The 18331-nt window shown below is 60.3% G+C and overlaps 3 protein-coding genes across 8 annotated transcripts; all 3 read right to left on the reverse strand.

The window, feature by feature from the left end:
- Nucleotides 1–57: 57 nt before the first annotated feature.
- Nucleotides 58–3235, reverse strand: SFTPB (surfactant protein B). 3 transcript variants are annotated; one of them, XM_063420664.1, is made up of 7 exons: nt 3085–3235; nt 2436–2560; nt 1994–2062; nt 1195–1293; nt 712–1077; nt 226–330; nt 58–145 (listed from the first exon to the last, which is right to left on the reverse strand). In XM_063420664.1, exons 1-7 carry the CDS (start codon nt 3173–3175, stop codon nt 110–112), a joined length of 891 nt encoding a protein of 296 aa, XP_063276734.1. In that variant the 5' UTR covers nt 3176–3235; the 3' UTR covers nt 58–109. The 3 variants fall into 3 exon arrangements, with proteins under 3 accessions (XP_063276734.1, XP_063276733.1, XP_063276732.1); XM_063420663.1 differs by having other exon boundaries at nt 712–1095; XM_063420662.1 differs by having other exon boundaries at nt 712–1119.
- A 1476-nt stretch (nt 3236–4711) lies between these two features.
- On the reverse strand, nt 4712–13068 carry MXD1 (MAX dimerization protein 1). Of its 3 annotated transcripts, none has more exons than XM_063420667.1 (6): nt 12909–13068; nt 12729–12825; nt 9793–9822; nt 8565–8679; nt 7598–7757; nt 4712–7516 (listed from the first exon to the last, which is right to left on the reverse strand). In XM_063420667.1, exons 1-6 carry the CDS (start codon nt 12979–12981, stop codon nt 7332–7334), a joined length of 660 nt encoding a protein of 219 aa, XP_063276737.1. In that variant the 5' UTR covers nt 12982–13068; the 3' UTR covers nt 4712–7331. The 3 variants fall into 3 exon arrangements, with proteins under 3 accessions (XP_063276737.1, XP_063276736.1, XP_063276735.1); XM_063420666.1 differs by having other exon boundaries at nt 4712–7519; nt 12909–13066; XM_063420665.1 differs by having other exon boundaries at nt 4712–7757; nt 12909–13067.
- Nucleotides 13069–14801: 1733 nt separating this feature from the next.
- Nucleotides 14802–17207, reverse strand: SNRNP27 (small nuclear ribonucleoprotein U4/U6.U5 subunit 27). 2 transcript variants are annotated; one of them, XM_063420676.1, is made up of 6 exons: nt 16987–17207; nt 16267–16387; nt 15944–16056; nt 15737–15816; nt 15581–15645; nt 14802–15113 (listed from the first exon to the last, which is right to left on the reverse strand). In XM_063420676.1, the coding sequence occupies exons 1-6, from the start codon at nt 17021–17023 to the stop codon at nt 15059–15061; spliced, it is 471 nt and encodes a 156-aa protein (XP_063276746.1). In that variant the 5' UTR covers nt 17024–17207; the 3' UTR covers nt 14802–15058. The 2 variants fall into 2 exon arrangements, with proteins under 2 accessions (XP_063276746.1, XP_063276747.1); XM_063420677.1 differs by having other exon boundaries at nt 15944–16053; nt 16987–17205.
- Nucleotides 17208–18331: the final 1124 nt, after the last annotated feature.

Genomic DNA, 18331 nt, shown 5'->3' on the forward strand with positions numbered 1-18331 from the left:
AGCACCCCATGACGCCCCAGCGCCCATCACACCCTGAAACACCCGAAAACACTGAGGCAGAGCTGCATCCAAGCTTTATTGGGCCGTGCGGGGGGGTCCTGGTGCCCCCCTACAGCCAGACGTGCTCCTGGCAGTGCTGCAGGGCCTGCAAGGGGCGGAGGCGTCAGTGGGGGGTGCAGGGGGTCGCAGTGCCCACGTCCCCATGTCCCCAGTGTCCCCACTGACCTGGCAGCGCTGGGCAGCCTTCGGGCCTGAGCACCAGAAGATGGGACCCAGGGCACAGGGGCCCAGGGGGAGGGACAGCACAGGGACATGGCCACCTTTGGAGTCCTGTGGTGGGGACACGGATGAGGGGGTCCCCCCAAGACTGGGGACACCCCCAGGGCCCGCCAAAGCCCCTCTCCAGGGCTGTGCCTTGTGGACTCTGGCACTGTCCTCTTGAGGGAGAGTGGCACTGACTGGGGTCATTGTGTCCCCAGAGGTGATGGGACTGTGACACCCAGGATGTGTCTCCTTGGGGCTGCGCCAGCATTTGTGTCCCTAGCATGGCTGCTGGGGACTGTGACACTCAGGGATGTGTCCTTTGGGGCTGTGGCACTCTGGACGTGTCCCCTCAGTGTTGTGTAACCCTGGGGTGCCCTGTCACCTCCTGGGGACCATCCTCCCCAGCCATCCTCTTCGTGTCCCCCTCGTATTCCTGTCCCTCCTCACCTCGTCACTGACACACTCCGCCAGCCGCACCACGATGGCCTCCAGCACCCAGGGCGGTGGCACCGTCCCCACGTCCTCGTTGTCCCAGTTGTCCCCGCTGCGGCAGGCGAGGAGCAGGCGGCAGAGCAGGCGGGGGCCCAGGCGCCCCAGCAGCCCCTCGAGGGCCAGGGCCGCGTAGCGCTCGGCCAGGCACTGGCACGCCCCGGCCACCGGCAGCGGCAGCGCCCGGCACAGCCCGGCCACCGCCGCGGCCACTGAGCCCACGGGGACAGCGGCCTCGGCCCGCGCCACCAGCGTGCGGCACAGCCAGCACAGCGGCAGCGGCAGCGGCAGCGCCTCCGGGGACAGCGCGGCCCCGCCGGAGCCCTGCGGGACGGGGACACCCTGCTGGGCACACGGCAGCCGGTGCTGGGGACACTGCTGTGCCCCCCTGTGTCCACAGGGACACCGTCACCCAGCCCCGCTGTCCCCGTGGCCCCATACCTGCAGGTGAGTGCCGGGAGCCTCAAGGGCGGGCGCGGCCGGGGCGGCCCCGGGCTCTCCTCGACACAGGTTCAGCGTGGCGCAGAGCTGCCAGGGTTTCTGCGGGCCAGCACAGGTTGATGTGGATGTCCCTAAGCCCCAGCACCTCGGGGTGCCCCTGGATGCCGTGGTGTGCCCACTGCCTCCAGTAGCCCTCATGTCCCTGGGGGCTACAGTGTCCCCAAACCCCCTTGCTATGTGCCCCCACTGCCACTCACGAGGTGCTGGATCTGCCAGAGGAGGTGATCAACAAGCGCCAGAACCGGGGCTTGGCACTGGATTACCACGACAGGGGGACGTGGGCACAGAATGCCCACCACCTGATCTGGCACCACCCGCACCAGGGCATGACAGTGACACCCCGCAGTGACACCCACAGAGACACCCACCACTGCCATCCTCACCACCATCACCACCACACCCCAGCCACACCAGTCACCACTGAACCACTGGTGCCCATGGCTGGCATGGCACCTGTGACCATGGCACACATGATGGCATCTATCCTGTCACCTCACCACCGTGGCACCTGCTGATGTCTGCCACCACTTCACCCACCATCCCAGCACCCACAGTGGCACTCACCACCATGGCCATGGCACCATCTGTGACCATGGCACCTGCAGTGGCACTCCCAGTGGCACTTCCCTGTGTGGCACTTGCTGGCACCCACCCACTTGCTGACACCCCGTGGCACCGGTGCCCATGGCCCCCACAGTGACACCCACAGTGGCACCTGTCCCCCCATCCCTGCAGGCACCTCTGTGGCTGATTGGTTGGAGACCTGGTGGAAGAAGCTGACGAGCTGCTGGCACACAGCACAGACGTCCTGCAGGAGGGGACAGCGGGTGCATGTGGGACATGGGGACACAGGGACCCAGGGATGTGGGACATTGGGGAATGACAACAGGGGAGGACAGGGACACGGGCAGAATAAGGACATGGGGATGTTGTGGCACAGAGATGTTGGAAGATGGGACACGGAGACATGAGGATGGGGGACATGGGGGAATGGGGACATGGGGATATGGAGGAATGGGACCATTCCATAGGAGCCAAGGGGGAGGCATGTGGACGTGTGGGACCATGGTGGGAGTTACCGGGACCCCTCTGGACTTTTGGGGACATACAGAGGGCATAGGGGCAGAGGGAAGGGTGAAGGGACATTAGAGGGGTGATGGGGACACAGGGGAATTTCTCACCACATCGGGATGTCCCTGGGTGAGGTGGGGGCAGCGCCCCAGGGCCCCACAGCGCAGCGCCGTCACCCAGTCCTGGCACCAGACAGAGGGGGGCATCCCACAGCCCCCCCCCGGTGCCCCCAAACCTGTGGCCACTGTCAGCACCTGGCCAGGGGGACCTGGCAATCCAGGACCCCCCAGTACACCCCCCTCGAGTCACCCCATCCCAACACCAGCCCTTTTGGTGTTCCCAGGTGTGGAGGACCCCCTCAATGACCCCCTCCCACTCCAATACCTCATCTGGGGGGGGCCTGGCACCGTGACCCTCCTCTAAATACACACCACCCCTAAAACTCCACTCCTGCCATCATGGGGGGACCCGGGTGGAAGGGACCTGGTACCACATCCTTCCCCCACCCATCCCTCATGGGGGAAACCCTCCCGTGACACACCCCTATATACCATCCTACTCTGAGACCCCAAAAAGGGTCCAGACCCCCACCCAAGGGCCCCCTTCCCCCCTTGCCCAGGAGCAACCAGGCGTCACTTCACCACAGGGTCCTTGAGGGGGGCACCCAGCTTTGGGGACACCCAGTTCTGGGGGTGCCCAGCCCTACAGGCACACTCAGTTCTGGGGCTGCCCCCAGGTGTGGGGGTGCAGGGGCCATACCTGGGGTGGTCCCGAGCAGGACAAGGAGCAGCTGCAGTGCCAGGGCCACGGTGGGGGACATGGCCGAGAGCAGGAACAGTAGCTGAGCCATGGCGGTGCTGGCAGGGCTGAGCCATCGGCCTCTTAAGGCCCTGCAGGTGGGATGTGGCCACTGGAACTGTGCCAGCACACAGGGACAGGTGTGTCACACCCACGGGGACACTGCGGGACCTGCCACCCCCACCCTGCCACTCTGCTGCTGGCCCCATGCCCCTGTGTTCCCACAGCCACGTCCTGACTGGGGTCCCCGTTCAAGGGCCCCATGTCCCCAGCAGAGATCCCTTTTAATGTTTCCATGTCCCCACTGAGTCCCCAGTGCAGTCCCTGTGTTCCCTATTGGGGTCTCACGTTCCCATTGGGGTTCACACTGGGGTTGCCATGTCCTCCACCAGCATCCCCATGTCCCCACACCCCCTTGTCCCCCTACATTTCTCCCTGTCCCCAGTCTCCCCACATCTCCCCAACCCCCCCATGTCCTTCCCACCATATGACCATCTCCCTCCTCTCCACCGTGCCCCCACACCCCCCTGTCCCCATGTCCCTTCTGTGTCACTATGGTCCCACACCCCAACATTCCCCCCACGTCCCTCCATATCCTCTCCAATCCCCCCCAGCCTCCTCTGTTCCCCTGTTCTTTCATATCCCTGTTTCCCCACCCTGCCACGTCCCTCCAAAATCCCCAAGTCCCCATGTCTCCACTCTCGTCTGCCCTTTGTTTCTGTGTCCCCCATGTCCCCCCATGTTCTTATGCCCCCTCTCCTGCATCAGTATGTCCCCTCTGTGCCCTCCAGCTCATCTCCCACGTCTCCACACCCCCATGTCCCCCACAGTCCCCAAAGTCTCTGTATCCCCCATGTCCTGCCCATCCCCCCAGCCTTGTGCCCTGCCACCCCCTGAGCGTGGCCCCCTGTCCCCCTCCCCCCACTTCACTTCCCGGCATGTCCCTCCCTGGTCACCACTTGACCCCACTCGCCACTCGAGAGCCCTCAGTGTGGGTGCGGCCGGAGGGCGGGGTCCCACGGGGGGGCACCTGCCCCAGGTGAGGCACTGGGATGGGCCCTGGGGTGGCACAGCCCTGCCCCATGCCCCTCTGTCACCCTGTGTACCACTCCCCTGGGCTGCCCTGTACTTGTACCCCTGTGCATCCCGCGTTCTTCTGCCACCTCCTGTGCCCCCTGTGTGTGCCCCAAATCCCCATGCCACACCCTGTGCCCCACACCAAGTGCCACCCTGCCCTTCCCAGACCTCCCATATCCCCCTCGGGCAGCTCTGGGGACACGCAGGGCAGGGGCTGGGCCAGGGGTGCCCTTCGGCCAGGAGTGACCCTGGCACAGTCCAGGGACAAGAGAAGGGACAAAGCCCCAGCCAGGCCCGGGGAATCACAAAACCAGGAGCAGCACTGGAATAAAGCACCTGGGAGGGCTTTCACAGGGATGAGGATGTGGCTGAGGGAGGTGGGGGGCTCAGCCTGCAGAAAGGGAGGCTCAGGGGGGGCCTTCTCACCCTCCACAAGTCCCCACAGGAGTGTGGATCTCCACCCTCACCATCCCCAGGCCCTTCCCGCAGCAAATTCCAGCTCACACCTCTCTTTCATAACGAAATAATTTATTTCCTAACAATCAAACAAGACAGAAATATCCATGGACACAGCAAAGATCTCCTAAAACATGGAATTCCTAAAAAAAAAAGCACCATTCTATTGGCTTGACATGGGGTTCAGCCCAACAATGGGATATTTACAGCAGGAACGGCTGGAAATGGGATCCGTGTCTGCTCCCAACTGCCCAACGGAGCCGAGGCTGGGGTGGATCCACTTCTTGGGAAGCAAAAAAACCAGAAAAAATGATGGAAAAGCACAAATAAGAGGCGTTCCAAAGAATAATACAGGAAAGGTTGAGTGGAGACGGGATGGCTCCACTGGAAAAATTAAGGATGAAACAAACATTTTGGTGCTTCCTGGGAGCTGGCAGTTTGGGATCTGCCTTCCATAAGAAAAAAAGAAAGGAAAAAGAGCTCCAAAATGGGTGGTTTGGATTCCCACCCACCTGTGCCCCGATCCGGCTCCCCCCACTCCCTGGATTTTTGTCACAACCTATAAAAAAGTCCTTCCTGCAGCTTATTTCATAGGAATGCTGGTGGATCAGTGAATTCCAGGAAAAGGTTGGCACCACCTTTGGGGACCCAGAGATTCCGGGTTAGTGCAGTGTTTTGGGGTTCCCGGAGCACAGCCTGACAGTGCAAAGGGCCAGGAAGGGTCAGTCTGGGATAGGAAGGGAAAAAAGGGGAAAAAATAGGCATTAGGAACTCAAAAAGGCACAAACCTGCCAAACCCCCTCATTTGTGCTGAGGCCAAACCTTCAGAAAGTCCAAAACCAACCAAAAATCAACGTTTTGTACCTCTGGAAGAGCCTTTCCAATGCCAGAAATCACCTGCCCAGAGGGTTCAGCTGGGATTCCCCAGGTGAAGGCAAAAGCCACCTGAGCCACCAGCCCCCAAGGGCTGATATTCCTATTTTTCTCCATGTTTTCCACCTTTTTGCCTTTTTTCCCCTCTTTTTACTGGTGCAGAGGGTTGAGCTCAGCTGTCCACAGTCTTTGACAATGCCAGAGGGTGGAAAATTCCAGGAGATTTAAAGGAAAATTCCTTGTGGTTTGGGGTTTTTTTTCTTCTTAGGAACCAGCACATGGAAAAAGAGCCAGAATTGGAAGGATTTGGGCAACTTGTGGGGCCTGTGGGTGGCTTTCCACTTCCCCAAGTGAGCCAGGAATTGGACTTGAAATGGAAAAGAAAGGGGGAAAATGAGAAAGGGGGAAAGGGGAACAGAAAAGGAGAAAAAAAGGAAAGGAAAAGCAGGAAAGGAGGAAGGGAAAAGAGGAGCAAGCAAAGGGAAAGAGGAAAAGGGTAAGGAGAAAAGAAAAAGGAAAAAGGAAAAAGGAAAAGGGAAAAAGGAGAAAAAGGGGAAAGGACAAAGGAAAGGAAAAAGCACTGGAGTCTCCTGCTGCTCATCCCCCTGCACTCCATGGAGCATCTCAATGCCTTTCAGCACCTGAGTTTCCTGAAAGGGACTGACAGAGGATTAGGGTTTGTATCCCAGCGCTGGGAAAAGCCCTGGGAGAGCTCCTTGCCAACTCCTCACCAGGACCTGGCCAGCTTCATGGGGCTGGAAAAGCCCTTGGATCAGCTCGAGGGGAAAAGGAAGGTGTTGGAAGCAGAGCTCTCTACATGTCAACATTCCCAGAGCATCTCTAAAAGCAGGAAAGGCTGGGAATGCTCCTTCCAGTGCACTGAGAAACAAACCCACACCACAGACAGCTCACGTGTGCTCCAGCTTGGAACCCCCCTGGCCCCTGGGGCTTCCCCTCTCTATGTGGTAGCTTCTGGAATCCCCCACGAGCCTGGAAAAATCCCAGAGGGGTGGACACAATCCGGGGAGTCCCGTGGGGTTATTGCTGAGCAGAGGCATCATCTTTGTGCTGAAGGGGTGGAGAGAGTCCGTGGGCTCCCTCCGAGGTAGAAAAAATTGTCCCCGAGACTAGAAAGCGTGGAAAGGGAATTCCAGGAGTCTGGAATGCCGTGCCACAGGAGGTGACGGTTTTGGGTTTAGGGAGGGCAGAAACTTCCCAACCTGGAGGTGGCCGACCCGAGGGGTGAGGATGGCTCTGAGCCCCTGGAGCGCTGCTCCCCATGCCAGGAATGCTCTGGGACAATGGGAGGGCTGGGATGGGGTGTCCCTGAATATTTAGAGTCGGGGGAAGGAACCCCTGACTGAGGCTGATCCCTGTGCCCGAAACGCTCTGTGTTCCCAGTTTGGCTCTACTCTGTCACGGATGGAAATTCCACAAAGGATCAGTTCTCTCTTTGTATCTCCTCTCAAAAACTCAGCTTTTTGGGTCCTGAGGATTTGGAACGTGATGTTGCCACTCAAATGTAGAGAAGATAGGGAATACCAGGCAGTGATCGCCTTGGAAAGAACCCAGGGAAGGCTCTTGAGGTCACTGTTATTGCCAGGATATTCCCGGGTGCTTCAGGCATGGCTGGAATGTAGGGCCTGGCGGGGGAGGTTTGGCGATGCCAACGGAGCCCCAGGAGCAGCTGGACGGGCGGGACGTTCCGGTGTTTCGGTGCAGGGAATGCTGGCAGGGTCGGTGTGCTGGCTAAAGGGATCCCAAGGGGACAGCGGTGGTGCCACGGCGACGGGAAGCGCTTCCTAAATCCCGGCAGGAAGCTTCCGGCTGCTCGCCAGCTTTGCCCTGGTCCCGCCGGAGCTGGAGTATCCCTCGTCACTGCCCAGGCTCTGGAGGCTCCCGCGCTCATCCGAGTCACTGGGGCTGCTGCTGCTCCAGTCCAGGTCGGCTGGGAGGTCATCTGTGCTCTCCACATCCACATCCATCTCTTCTGCCGGAGGAATGGGAATGGTTGGAGTTCCAGCACGGCCAGGCCTCTCGCCGGCCATCCCCCAGTGCAGGCTCTCACCTCGATCCGAGTCGGAGCGCTCGGAGGAAAGGCTGGAGCTGATGCTGTCTATCCTGACCCGCTCCATTCCCAGCTTTTCCAGCTGCCGCTGGAGGTGCCGCTGCTCCCGCTGCAGCTGCTCGATCTGGTGCAGGGCCCGGCGCTCCTGGTCCTCCAGCTTCTGCAGGGGAGACACGGCACCCTGAGCTCCGGGATTCCCTCAGAGCCACAGACACACACAGCACACACAGTCCCCAGGATTCCCTCAGAGCCACACGGCACACACGGCACACACAGTCCCCGGGATTCCCTCGGAACCACTCGGCATTCCTGGCCCAAACCACCCCAGCGCAGCCACTGCCAGCTCCCGAGGGGCTCCTGTCTTCAGCATGCTTGGGATGTGGAGCTGTACGCATTCCAACTCTCCCAGTCCTCTCAGCCCAATGCTGGCTCTCCCAGTTATCCCTGCCTGATGTCAGTGCTCTCCCAGTTATCCCAGCCCAATTCAGAACTCCCCCAGTTACCCCATCCCTCCCCTCCCCTCCCCTCCCCTCCCCTCCCCTCCCCTCCCCTCTCCTCTCCTCTCCTCTCCTCTCCTCTCCTCTCCTCTCCTCTCCTCTCCTCTCCTCTCCTCTCCTCTCCTCTCCTCTCCTCTCCTCTCCTCTCCTCTCCTCTCCTCTCCTCTCCTCTCCTCTCCTCTCCTCTCCTCTCCTCTCCTCTCCTCTCCTCTCCTCTCCTCTCCTCTCCTCTCCTCTCCTCTCCTCTCCTCTCCTCTCTCCTCTCTCCTCTCTCCTCTCTCCTCTCTCCTCTCTCCTCTCTCCTCCTCTCCTCATTATCCCAGCACAATCCAGTGCCCCCCGTTATCCCATGATGATGCCAGTACTCTCCCAGTTACCCCAGCCCACCCAGCACTCTCCCAGCCCATGTCCCGTACTGGGATGCCACTCTCAGCTCTGCTCTGGGTGCCGGCTCCCGTTTTTGGGCTCACCTGGATGTGGAGCTTGGCCCTGGTGAGGAGGCTGAGCGTCGTGTGCCGCCCAGCTGCCGCCCCCAGTGGCACCAGCCCCTTCAGCCTCTCCAGACACAGCCGGAGCTGGGCACGCCTGGAATGGGAACACACAGCTGGATCAGCTTCCTGAAGGGCATTCCCACCCCTCTGCTGTGGAAAAATGGGAGCTAAACCCGACCAGGAGCCTTCCCATCCTCCACAGACTTCCAGAAACTGGGAGAAAACTGCAGCCAGGCAAAAGGTTGGAAAAGCCTCCTGGATAAACCCTGATGGCATCCAGGGCTGTTGTGATGATCCCAGGCAACGAAATACCAGTGACCTCGGAATTCTGAGTGAGAATATCCACTTTTGGTTATTCTCTTCCTGAAAAGGTTCCATCTTAGGAGTGCTGTTTGGTTCCTGCTGACAACTGAAGCTGCCCAGGCTAACGCCCAGCTGCAAATCCCTTTCCATATTTTTAGTAGGAACAGGGTGATTTTGGATACAAAAAACACAGATCCCTGCAAGAGCACGGACCGTGCTCCAGGAATCCTCCCTCTTCCAGTAACATCTGGGTTTTCTCTGCTTTAACAGGTAGGATGTTAATGCTGGAGGGAAACTCCAGCTCCCTGAGGAAATCCCTTTTTCTGCTTCCAGCACATCTCAGCTTCCCTGTGTCCATTACTCCAATCCCAACATGTAGGTCAGATCCTTGGGAATGGGTTGTAACACCCATCCCTGAACCGCCTGATCCTGGGCAGCTTCAAATGGATTTTGCAATGACCTGCTGGTCTTGTTTGGGATACGCTGTGAGTAGACAGGGATTTCCTCACCCACAGGATCTCGGGATGACAATACAGGAAAAAAAAAAAAAAGAAAAAAAAAAGAAAAAAAAGAAAAAAAAAAAAAAAAGAAAAAAAAAAGAAAAAAAAAAAAAAAAGAAAGTGGGATTCATGTGGGATAAATCCCAAACTCCAACTGCCTCAAAGATGAGCCTGTGAAAAGATAATTTTCCTGAATATGCAGAGCGGGAGCTGGCTGTGGAGATGGATATCATTCCCAACAACCAGGGACAGGGAATGCCTTAATCCTTGATATCCTTTATCCCATTCCTTCCCTCCCACTCCCCCTCTCAAATTGCTTTTCCAGGGGTATTCCAGGGGTGGAATAACCTTGGAAAAGCAATAATTCCCCCCAGCCCAGCTCCTGACAACCCTCTGGCACTCACCTGTTCTTTTCCATCTCATTGTGTGTTGACCTGGAAAAGAAGAAGAAGTTATTAATTCCTCTGGTTGATTAGGCATTAACAGTTGGGATTAACATGTGGGAATTAGAAAAAGCTCTCTGGAAAAGCTGCAAACCTGGGGGGCTTCCAGAGCTCCACACCCCAGGGATGGTGAATGGCAGGATGCAGATGCAGAAATTGCCAGATAAGTGACAATGAAAGGGCCAGGAAAACCATAAAATGGGATTTGAAACCAGAAACTCAAGTTTTAGAGCTGGGATTGGGATCAACAGCTCATCCCTGTCTCTCGACCTGCCAGGAACATAATGTGGAAAAAGCCTTCCCAGAGTCCAACAGCACAGAGCAGTTCTGGAGGAGACCCTGAATGCACCCCTGACACAAACCACAACAAATCCCCCTGAAACTCCCAATTTCCACAGAGCTGGGAAAAGGTGGAAAACACAAGCTGTGACTGACTTTCCCTTCACTGAAATCCAGGAAGAAGCCACAGGAGGCCACACAGCTTGTGCTCCCAGGAGTGGTGCTTAGGGAGAGCTGCTGAAGAAGCCTACTGACTTCCCAAAACTTCCAGAGGCCTCAAGAAGCTCCACTCTAATTTGCGGAAAATGCTGTTACGTGCCTGAAAACATAAGTGTGGGAATAACCCACAGGCTACGTGGATGAAGATGTCTACTGGGATGGCCCCACGGGATCTGGGAGTGCTGGAAAAACAAGGGATGTCACTAAAGGGAAAATGAGGAATGTCACCATCACAGCAGTGGAAGATGCTCTCCGAGGTCTCCTTCCCTTTTCCAGCAGTATTCCTGATGGATCACCCTTCTCCAGTGGTTTTGTTGCTTTCTGGCAAGATCAGGGCCACATGTCCCACATCCCCAGAAATGTGGGGATATTCTATCCCAGATATTCTATCCCAGCAGAGACACTTCCCACTCCAATGGGATTATCCTGGCACAATGGAAGTGCTCAGCTCTTTGTCTCCTGTGCAGTCTCTCCATTAAATTTTTCCCGACATAAATCTGCATGTTTCACACACAGACCTTTACCAAGGGGTTGCCATGGCCTGCAGCCTTATGGGTTTTTTTCCTTGATTCTAAATTATCCAAACACTTCCTGAGCACTGGTGCAGACAGAGGTGAAGCTCCCATCGTCTTCACAATCATTAATTACAAATCCATCATCTTTTTTGCATGGATCCTCACTGGAATGACTGTTTTCTCTTTTGGACTTGCATTCACCATCACCAGTATTTAGAAAAAGATGAATTCATTGATGGATTTTAATTTTGGATAAAATAAGCCAGGACAGAGGGGATGGCAGCTTCACCCTGAGGCAGGTGGAGCTCCCACACCTGTGGTTCCTGCATCCCCTCCAGAGCGATCTCATGCCCACAAAGTCACTGATTTGGATTCCCACCAGTTTAAGCCTCAGCTGATCACCAGCTTTCCCTTTGGAATGTGTTATTTATTCCTGAAAATCATAATAGATTGGCCTGAAGCAAACAAAATATTCCGAGAAGAAACCCGGAGCATGTCCAGGGAGAAGAAACCCCCAGATTCACCTGGAGCGTGCTTGATTTGAGCCCAGGGGCCCTGGCTGCCCCCCAAGGGGCTCCTGACACCCTGAAACACCCACATGGGAGCCACCCCGACCCGGGGGACACGGGGAATCACGGCACGGGCAAATCCAGGTGGATTTGTTCTGGCAGCTGCCAAAGGTCGGCCACCGTGGCGTCGCGCAGACGGGATCGCTCCCAACCAGGAAAAGAGTGACAGATGTGGTGCCCTCAGGGCCTGGCTCCTCCCTGGCACCATCCGGCACCAGTGACGTGTCAGGATGGACCCGCTGCCCCTCACGGCGTCTCCTTGGCTGGGGGCACACCCTGGAGCCAGCCCTTCCCAAAATCAGCTGAGGGTTCCCTCGCCACGAGGATCCAAGTGATTTTAAGGTTATTAAAGTGATGGATTAAAGCCTCCAGGATGTGGGATTTGCTCCTGGAATTCAGTGTAGGTGCTTGGAGCCAACTTTAGCTTGGAGAAAAGGTGGTTTGGGATTTAAAATCAGCAAGGGGTAAGAGAGAGGAACAACCAAGGAGGGATAATGGGAGGCCCTGGGTGGGTTTCAGGGTGGATAATTAAGGAGGTGGCAGGAGGGTCCCCTCCAGCCCTGCCACAGCGCTGTTGACAGCAGGACCTCTCTGGGCCAGTCACCTAGGGACAAAAAGGTCCCACCCACGGTGTCACACCCGGTGACAGGAGGACTTTGGTGACAGCAGAGCCCCACCCAGTCCTGTCACACACCCAGTGACAACAAGACCTCACTGAGCCGGGTCACCTGATGACAGGAGGGTCCCCCAGTGTTGTCATACACCCAGTGACAGGAGGACCTTCCTGTCCCCCAAACACTGGAGACAGGAGGGTACCCCCGGCCTTGTGACATCCCCAGTGGTGGCAGGGGGGCCCTACCAGAGCCTGGGGACCGGGGAGTCACTCCGGCCCGGCCATAGGCCCAGTGACAGCGGGGCCTCCCCGAGCCAGGACACCTGGGAACGGGAGCCCCCGGGCCTGTCACACACCCGATAACAGAGGGACCTCAGCAGAGACTGAACAGCGTCATGACCGGAGGGCTCCCCCCGGCCCTGTCGCAGACCCGGTGACAGCGGGGCCTCATGAGAGCCCGGGGACCGAGGGGGTAACCCCGGCCCGGCCAGAGGCCCAGGAACAGCGGCCTCACCGGGCCCGGACACACGGACACGGGGGCCCCCTCGGGCCTGTCACCCACGCCCAGTGACAGCGGGGCCGCACCAGGCCCGGCCGCACGATGCTGGGAGCTCTCCCGGCCGGGCCGGGCGGGACCCGCAGCCCCTCAACGGCCGGGCCCTCTCGGTCCGGTCCCCCCGCCCCGCCCGGTGCTGCCGTCACCTGCCGCCGCCGCCGCTCCTCCGGGCCTTGGCGCGGCGCCGCGGGGTCTCCCCGTCCTTCCCGCCGGGCCGCAGCGAGGCGTAACCGTGCTCAGCTTCTGCGGAGACACAACGGCGGGCGCGGGTCACCGCGGGGCCCGGCCGGGGGCACGGGGGACACCGCGGGGGGGGCGGGGGGTACCTCGCTCCCGCCGCTCCAGGAACTCGGCGGCCTCCAGCAGCATCTGGATGCCGAGACGGGGGGGGGCGGCCATGGCGGGGCCGGGAAGGGCCGCGACCGGCGGCGGGGGGGGAGCGGCGGCCTCTGCCCGCCCCGAACGCCGCTCCGCCAGACCCCGCGCGCGCCACGCCCCCTCCGTCACTCATTGGCGGAGACTGGGAGAGGCCCCGCCCTTCATCGCCGCTAATTGGAGGACGAACCGGAGGCCCCGCCCAGCACCTCCACGAGCGGCGGAGAGGGGCTGCGGCCGCAGCTGAGGACACGCCCCCCGCTCGCTGCCATTGGACGAAAGCGCCACGCCCTCCCGCCATTGGCCCGACCTCCCCGCGGCGCCCCACCCACACAACCGGCCCCGCCCCGCCGGCTGCACGCGCTGCCCTGACTCACTTCCTGCCGCTCAGCCAATGGTGAGGGCAGACGGGGAAGGGGCGGTGCCTCTGCTAATGGGGTAACGTGAGCAGGGCGGGAACCGCCCCCGTACAGGGAGCCCCGGGATGGGGACTGACCCCCGCGATGGGGAGAGACCCTCGGGAACGGGGACAGACCCCCGGGAACGGGGACAGACCCTCGGGAACGGGGACAGACCCCCGGGACGGGGACAGACCCTCGGTATGGGGACAGACCCCCGGGAACGGGGACAGACCCCCCGGATGGGGACAGACCCCCGGGATGGGGACAGACCCTAGGGAACGGGGACAGACCTTCGGGAACGGGTACAGACCCTCGGGAATGGGGACAGACCCTCGGGAATGGGGACAGACCCCCGAGACGGGGACAGACCCTCGGGAACGGGGACAGACCCCCGAGATGGGGACAGACCCCCGGGAATGGGGACAGACCCCCGGGACGGGGACAGACCCCCGGGAACGGGGACAGACCCCCGGGAATGGGGACAGACCCCCGGGACGGGGACAGACCCCCGGGAACGGGGACAGACCCTCGGGAACGGGGACAGACCCCCGGGAACGGGGACAGACCCCCCGGATGGGGACAGACCCCCGGGATGGGGACAGACCCTAGGGAACGGGGACAGACCTTCGGGAACGGGTACAGACCCTCGGGAATGGGGACAGACCCTCGGGAATGGGGACAGACCCCCGAGACGGGGACAGACCCTCGGGAACGGGGACAGACCCCCGAGATGGGGACAGACCCCCGGGAATGGGGACAGACCCCCGGGACGGGGACAGACCCCCGGGAACGGGGACAGACCCCCGGGAATGGGGACAGACCCCCGGGACGGGGACAGACCCCCGGGAACGGGGACAGACCCTCGGGAACGGGGACAGACCCCCGGGAACGGGGACTGCCTGGGCAGGGACAAACCCAGGGACAGGGAATCCCCGCATTACGACCAGACTCCCCCGGGGAATGGGAATCTGGCAAGGACAGACTCCCGCACAGAGCTGGTAACACCACTCCCCCTGCCAAGCAGCCACCCACCTTGGGAGGGACCCCCACGCCAGGGCAGTGACATCCCCGGGCAGGCCCCCCACTCTGTCCCACTGCCGGGAGCACCTTGGGCCCTCCAAATCAAGAACCACCTGCAGAGAGAGCACCCCGCCCCCCCACCCTAGGCAGGGTCAGAGCACCCAAAGGCGCTGCTTAAACTGGGAGCACCCCAGATCCCACTGCCCCCCCCGGGGGGCAGGTGATGGAGGGGCCTCCCAGCCCCAGACTGATAATTGGGTGGGGTTGAAGGAGGAAGAACCACCTCCCACCACCACCACCAAGCACCTTTGGTTTCAGCCCAGGGCTCAAATGGGGCCCCATGGAATTGAACTGATCTGTATCAGTTCCAAGGATTTATGGGAGGGGAAGTGGAAGCCCTGCTTTATCTCTAAATGATAAAAATTAAAGGAAAAAATACATCCAGGGTTTTATTAACAGGGAAACAAACCAAAAACAGGGAAAACACAGCAAAATCCCACCCAGAAACCAACCTCTGTTGTAAAAAAAATAACAAAAACCGAGGAAACGGAAACTCATGGCAGCTCTGGCTTGTGGGACTTGTTGGGAATAACCCAAATTCCACTGGAATCTATCATCAGAGCCACCCAGTAGAGTGCAGTGAAGTGAAATCCTTCCATCGTAGGAGTCATGTCCCAGTGTCAGGCGATGAAATCCAGGGGCCTGTTGAATCCTCCTTTTCTGTTCATGTATTGCCTGGGTGAGGATGGAACCAGAGTCAGCCCTGGACCCAGGGAAATAGGGACAAAAATACCTAGGGGAGGTTGGGAATGCGGCTGAGCGGCCAGGAAGGCTCCCGGCGAGGAGCTGCTCCAGAGGTTGGGCTGTGTGAGGATCCCAGGTTCTCATCAGGAAGGGAGCAGAATTGACAAACTGGGTGTTTTTCGGGAATAAACCAGGTGAAATGTCGCTTCCTGCTGCTCCGATCCTGTTCAGGCCTCACTGGGCAGATCCCACCTGCTCCTAATGTGCTTCTCACTCCTCATCCTCCCAATTTCCCCATTCCCAGGGGAATCTGGAGAACTCTCACCTCTGCTTTTGAGTCTACACCTCACAAAATTTCTGTTTTCCCCAGGCCTGGAGGCTGAATCACCATGAGACAGTGGCCACAGTTACCCCACAAAACAAAATCCTCTTCCTATCCCAAAGGAGGGGGAACACACCTGTACTTCCTCTTTTGGGACACGTTGATGGCGTAGGCGTTGGCAGCGCCGTCCACTTTCTTCCCCTGAGGAGAAATGTCCCAAAATCTCATGGATTATCCCCAAACAGGGCAAATGACTGCAGAGCCCCTGAAGTGGCCTCAGGCCCGTGCTCACCTTGGTGGTATCAAAGGAGGCAAATCCCATCATCTTCATCATCTCGATCTCCTCCTCTGTCTTGCCCTGCAAATCCTCCTCTGAGGGAAGAAAACTGGGGATTCAGCAAACATGGATGTTGGGATTCCCAAAAATCTGGGTGTCCCTGGGCTGGTCCTGGCCCCACAGGACATCTGGGGGTGTTCCAAGAAGAAAATCCCCCTTCACCTGTGATCTGCCGCTCCTTCTTGGAGTCCTTGAGCTCCTTCTTCTCCTCATCCCGACGCTCCTTGGGTCGTGCTGGTGATGAGGAGCTGGAGCGGTGCCGGCGTGGAGACCTGCTGGGGCACACAAGGTGGGACTGCAATTCCCACCTGGAATCCCCATCTGGGGCTCCCATTGTCCCCGGGTCACCCAGGATGCCCTCACCTAGCTGTCCCCACCCCGCACTGGTGTCCCTGCCCACACCTGGATCATCCCTGCTCTCATGTGGACGTCTCTTGCCTCATCTGGACAGTCCCCACCCTCACCTCGATGGCCCCTGCCCTCACCTGGATCGTCTCCGGTGTGGGGAGCGGGACCGGCTCCTCCTCCTGTCCCTGTCCCGGGACCGCGATCGCTCCCGCCGCCGCCTGTCCCTGTCCCGGGACGTGGAGCGCGAGCGCCGGCGCTCTGCCCGGGGAAGGATCAGCTCCTGCCTCCCTGCCCACTTCCCAAAGGAAAGCCCACAGAAAATCCCAGCTCCCGAGCGGAGACTCCGGGACAGCCCTCCCACCCCTCCAGAACAGTTCTGGCCTCAGGGACTCCTCTGGGCACCCCCGGGAGTGAAAGAGCAGCAGGAAAAAACCCACCCGGAGCGGGGGGAATCATCCAGGGGGGAAATCACCCAGCGGGGATCAGCCAGGAGGGGGCGACGGTCCCCAAAAACCTGAGGAAGGTGGAGAAGGGTGGGAGGAGACGGGGAGGAGGAGAGGAGAAGATAAGGATGGAGAGGAAGAGAAGGAGGAAAAGGAGAGGAGGAAGAGCAGAAGTAGAAGAGAAGGAAAAGGATGAGGAAGAAGGAGTATGAGGGAGGGAGTCTGCTCTCCCCGAGAGCGAGGAACCGGGGCCTCCTCGCCGTCCCCCGCCCCGGAGGGTCTCAGTCCCCCCTTACCCTGGGCCGCCCCCGAGCCTGGCCCTTCCACCCGGATCCCCCCGGGCACCGGGTGTCCCCTGGCCGCCAGGGTTCCCTTCCCTCCCTCCGTCCCCCCGGTCCCACGATGCCCCCTCACCCCGCCGCGGCGGTGACCGGGAGCGGCTGCGGCCCATGGCCGCCCCTCAGCCCTGCGCTGGTGCTCCCGCGGCGCCGCAGGCGCGGAACGGGGCCGGACCTGAGGGGACAGAGCCCGAGGTGCGGATCAGCCGCGCCTCGGGGCGCAGCGGCCCGGCCTCGCCGCTCGCCCTGGGAGCCCGCCCGGCCCGGAGTGCGGGGAGGGCCGGCAGGAAGGGGAGGGCAGGAAGGGGAGGGCAGCAAGGCGGAGCTGTCAGCCGGGGCAGTGCTCACTCTCTGCGCGCCTGCAGTGCTCCGTCCTGCCCAGCCCGGCCCGGCCCGGCCCGGCCCTTCCCTGGCCCCGCTGGGAGCCTGTCCGGCGGGTGCAGCCGCAGCTTCGGATCCCCAAGCCCCATCTAACCCTCTCCGTGGTCTTTGTCCTCTGGCCGCTGGCGCTGCCCTGTGGCTCCTGCTTGACCCTGGTGTAGGTGTTGGGGGTGTTGAGCCACCTCGTCTTCTCCTTCTGCTGCTTCTGGGCGTGCTGGCGCAGGGCAGGGCCCCGGCGGGCTCCGGGTTCAAGCAGGCGAGTCGAGTCGGTGCCAGCCCGGCGCGTTTTCAGCCGGGGCTCGCCCGGCCCAGCCTGGAGTCCTGTGGCCGTGCCTGGGTTGGGTAGTGGGGGCTCAGGAGGGGCTTCTCTGAGAAGCTGCTGGAACCTTCCCGGTGTCCGGCGCACCCAGTGAAGGCACTGAACCGAGGACTAGCATTCCTGAACTGGGACACCACGCCATCCTCACCTTGAGCCCCGTGCCTGTCCCTTTCCCACCTCCACCCCCTTGCCATCGCATCCCATCCCCAGCTCCAGCCTCATTCCCACCCTGTCTCATCCCACCACCACCTCCATGCCCATCCCTCGCCCCTCAGTCTCCGAGCGCTGCCGGGTGCCAAACACAGGGTTTATTTACACCGACGTTCCATGCGCTCCCGGCCGCGATTGTCACACGCGGGGACATGTCACACCCGGGGGGTTCGACCCCTCCCTGCCACCGGGGCCTTCCTGGGCAGCCCCAGCTCGGAGGAGGGGTGCTGGGTCCAGCCGGACTCACCCTTCCCCCTTGCCAGCATGGGATCAGCCTCTGTTTTCCAGCGGAGGTGCAGTTGTGGAGGCCTCAGATCAGGAATTTGCCCCTTCCCTGCCTTCCCCTGGAGAGACCCCCAGCCTGAGCCTTGTTGGAGTGAGGGGAGGGGGAGGCAGGGAGGTGAGGAGGGGCCTCATCCATCCCGAAGGGATGTGATCCTGGCTGTTTCCTTCCAGCTGGGCAGCCAAGACTCTCATCATTGTGATGATGGTGGCACCGGAGCCTTCGTCC

Source organism: Prinia subflava, chromosome 32 (assembly GCF_021018805.1).
Source record: "Prinia subflava isolate CZ2003 ecotype Zambia chromosome 32, Cam_Psub_1.2, whole genome shotgun sequence".
Lineage (NCBI taxonomy): Eukaryota > Metazoa > Chordata > Aves > Passeriformes > Cisticolidae > Prinia > Prinia subflava.